Here is a 3,978-nt window from a genome sequence, read left to right as displayed (position 1 = left end):
TACAGGGTTTTTTCCTGCATTTCATTCCCACCCCCATTCGGAATGCTGAATCCCTGACAATTTTCAAGCCACAGCTGAAAACTCGTCTCTTTCGTCAACATTTGACTGCATCCTAAAAAAACAAAAAAAAACAAACAAACAACAAAAAAATGCTTTCTCTTTCCTTAATCCCCCGTCTAGTACTTGCACTAATCTGAACAATGTCTGAAACTTTGTATTTCGAGCAATTCCTGTGATGAATCGCTTGTTGTATTCCTCAATCGTAAGTCACTTTGGATAAAAGTGTCTGCTAAATGAATAAATGTAAATTAATTACACACAGGATGTTGATTTACATCATTCACAACAACGCCAGTTATACTCGAGGCAAAATGAACACAACAATGTATACAAATACTGGCATATGCACAACAACTTCTCACATGGGAAGTGCGTAATTGCTTGAGATACTAAGAAGAAACAGTCGTAGATCAATCTGCAACACGTCTGTGGTTGGGACTTGTTTTGTAAGCATTGTAATATCGGCAATATTGGTTTTCCTGTCCTCTTTTTCCATGGCTGCTGCTGTCCCCGTTTTAGAGCCTGCATCTGATTTGTGATTCTATGATACATGTGCAACTGATCTTATCGCTCATTAGTATATAAGGCCCTGCACTGCTATAGCACACATCTCTGACTGACTGAAATGCGCTGCATTATGTCTCTGCTCACCATCACTCTCATCAGCAGCATTCTTCTAAGCCTGTTTCCTCACACTCCAGCAGCATGTAAGTTTCTTATGGAGACCTTATGGCTTTTTTGCATTGTTTTGGTAATTGCTGTGAATTTGGCTATTTTTTTCTATGTCATTTTAATGGGTACTATTTAGTACATGCAATAAACTGAAGTACTTTATGTGGGTCTATGACTATGACTGTAAGAAATATGTTTTGTGTGATGTCAGATGGGCCGCTGAACTATGCCTGTTGTGTGAAATACACTCGAAATCCTCTGCCCTTCGGTGTGATCAAGGGCTTTATTGAGCAGAGCTCCCTCGAGGTGTGTCGCATAGATGCCATCATGTGAGTCACTGTAATCTGACCGCAGGAATGAGTCAGGGTTCACCCATTTACCCACACAATGTGGTTACACCAAAAGATAAGTTTTAATCATACATTTAAATATATGAGGGCGCACAGTACAAAATACAAAAAATCCCACAGCATTAACACAGACATAAGTGGGGTACAAAAGTCTGATACTACATTGAAAAATCTGTCTTCACTTAATAATAATAAAACTGTTATAATTTTAAAGATGAAAAATGTGTTATTACATGTAAAATGAGAGAACAATTATTTTTTCTAAGTCAAATAGTGATATGTTCTTGCTTCAAAGAGCAAGTCGTGCTCTTTGAATCATTCTCAAATCATGCTAAAGAACATGATCATCAAGCTTTATGCAAACTTGTGCAGTTACTCCCGTTGAAGAAAACTATATAAATAATATATATATAATAAAAATATATAAATTAATTAATAATCCTTAAAAATTCTTGTTATTCTTATTGAGAATATAATTTACAATGAAAACTAAATAATTATATCCACTAAATAAACATTACATAAATATATATACTCTACTGATCAAGCGGTCGGGGTCGATAAGCCTTTTTAGATGTTTTTGAAATACGTTTCTTATGACGCTACACTTATTTGATTTTTTTTAAAAATACAGTAAAAACATTAACAATGTGAAATATTATTACAATTTAAAAATATTTTATTCCTTGTCATGGCAAAACTGAATTTTCAGCAGCCATTACTCCAGTTTTCAGTGTCACAATTCTTCAGATAACAATATTATTATTTTTATTATAGATGCTAAAAACAGATTTTACTTAATATTTTTTTTAAACATTTTCTTTCAGGATGCTTTAAAGAACAAAAAGTTCAAAATAAGAGCATTAGTTTGAAATAGAAATATTTTGTAACACTGTAAATGTTCTTACTGACGTTTGATCAATTTAATGCATCCTTGTTGAATAAAAATAAAGTATTATTAAAATTAAGACTTTTGGCCCCCAATATAATTGTGCAAATAAAGAAACAACTGCCTGTGATGTCCAATAATCACGATAAGCCTCCTTCAGATGAAAGTTTGCCATCATTGCTTTCTAAAATTCTCATGATCTTTCTCTTTAAGCTTTTTCACCAAGAACAACAGGAAGGTATGTGCGAGCGTTGAGGATCAGTGGGTGAGAGCAGCGCTTGCACGTCTGAGGTAAGAAGGACAAAGTGTGTGACATTTAAAACAAGTCACCTCAAATTTGTAGCAAACATACCATGGCCACAAACACTGAGCAGTAAATAATCTGACAAATTGGAATTATTATTGATTTCTTCTTTTATGATGACCAATATAACAAATTACTTGGATTTATATTTTCTTTGCAGGTCCAAAATAACTAAACTGACAGTAAAGGGAACTCCGCGTATCAACACTGCTGGACTGAAACGCACGATTCACACAACCACCAAAAGCCCATGAAGCTTTTGCAAATAATGTGGCTTTAAACATAACATATGCCGGCAGATTCCATTAATTACTGATGCTTATCATCATAGATTATGCTTTAAATTCTATTCTGACTATATCCTTAACAATAATAAAAAAACTGTTTTATACTAACTATATTTTTCTACTTTTATGTATTACAAAATTATAATTCAGTCTGAGATGCTGTACAGATTTGTCTTAAAAAAATACATTAAAACTCATTAAAACTCAAATAAAAAATATTTTTCTCCAGTTGGAAGCGAATAGTTAACAGAACAGATAAATAGAACTACAGTTAACAGTCATTACTTTACAAAAGGATCACTCTGTACTTTAGAACAAACCATAGCATATCTGTGAAAAGGTGTAAGCTTCTGATAAATCTGAGACTAAATTCATAATCTCATCTCTGTCGTCCTCAATTCCGGGAGGCCTGGGTACAGGTGTCCCAATGTTAATATTGTTCATCAGCTAAAAGAAAGAGACAGTGAGTGAAAAAAGATATGAGACAAACATCTAGCAAACAACAGCTATATTCTCCTAACTTCTGATTTGCGCTTATTAAATTATAATGAGACAAACTGTTTTTGATGTTAAAGGATTCAGTAAAAATTCATAATGGAAAAGATGTCCTTCAAGGTATTATTATAACCTGAAGATACTCCTCAAAGTTGATGGCGTTGTACTGACGCGTGTCTACACTGTCAAACATCTCTCTGCGCTGCTCAGAAGAAGTGGCATCTTGAAAGACGTCAAGCATCTCATTGCTGTGCCAGAGTTCACGATGGGATGGTAAAGAAAAAAAGGAGAGTGAGAGAGATTATCAATATTTCATGTATTTATATAATCTGATCTATTAGTGATTTGTAGGGAATTACATCTTGTGATATTAGAGAGTGTGAAATCACTGCTGTTAAGAGATTCATTTGACATTTGTGAACAGATATATGTCAAGGTTGGCCTTTGAAAAATGCATTGGTGGGAAACTATCACTTACAAGGTAGCGTAGTGAAGAAGATAGCCTTGATCTCTGACAAAAACCTCAAACTGGTATCTAAGGTTCAAGATGTCTTTAGATGTCCACTGGGGGTATTTCTCCTTCAACTTTTCAACCACTCCACTCCAGTGACGTCTATATTCTGAAAAACATGTGATTTTCTAAAAAAAAAAGTAATCATCATCACCATGTGGATCGACATTATGCCAGATTCTACGATGAACACCTACAGGAGATTCTAGACATACTTTGGTTTTGTGCAATAAATCATGTACAATAAAACCGAAAGTGCTGCTTTTAGGTAACTGCTGGCAAACTATTAAATGTCCCTCATGTTTCAGAAATTGTAATACTCATACCATAAAACATGGCCACTTCCTTTTTGGAGCGCATATTCTGCCGATGCATGGTTTCACAGAACTTCACATTAATTGCATGACATT

The 3,978-nt window shown here is 34.3% G+C and overlaps 1 protein-coding gene across 1 annotated transcript; it reads left to right on the top strand.

The window, feature by feature from the left end:
• The first annotated feature begins 638 nt into the window (after positions 1-638).
• ccl20l (C-C motif chemokine ligand 20-like) lies at positions 639-2,762 on the top strand. Its single transcript, XM_016509976.1, has 4 exons — positions 639-767; positions 944-1,061; positions 2,185-2,262; positions 2,436-2,762. The coding sequence occupies exons 1-4, from the start codon at positions 686-688 to the stop codon at positions 2,527-2,529; spliced, it is 372 nt and encodes a 123-aa protein (XP_016365462.1). The 5' UTR covers positions 639-685; the 3' UTR covers positions 2,530-2,762.
• The last annotated feature ends 1,216 nt before the right edge of the window (positions 2,763-3,978 follow it).

Source organism: Sinocyclocheilus rhinocerous, unplaced genomic scaffold (genome assembly GCF_001515625.1).
Source record: "Sinocyclocheilus rhinocerous isolate Xijiao unplaced genomic scaffold, SAMN03320098_v1.1 scaffold444, whole genome shotgun sequence".
Classification (NCBI taxonomy): Eukaryota; Metazoa; Chordata; class Actinopteri; order Cypriniformes; family Cyprinidae; genus Sinocyclocheilus; species Sinocyclocheilus rhinocerous.
The sequence above is the reverse complement of the archived record's forward strand: the minus strand, read 5'-3'. Positions and strand labels throughout refer to the sequence as shown.

What these genes read in the sequence shown, in the direction of transcription:
- ccl20l (XM_016509976.1), top strand. Translation starts at nt 686, where the DNA reads ATGCGCTGCATTATGTCTCTGCTCACCATCACTCTCATCAGCAGCATT. An exon ending in TCCTCACACTCCAGCAGCAT is followed by an intron (nt 768 to 943) that starts GTAAGTTTCTTA and finishes GTGTGATGTCAG; the next exon opens with ATGGGCCGCTGAACTATGCC. An exon ending in TGTCGCATAGATGCCATCAT is followed by an intron (nt 1,062 to 2,184) that starts GTGAGTCACTGT and finishes TTTCTCTTTAAG; the next exon opens with CTTTTTCACCAAGAACAACA.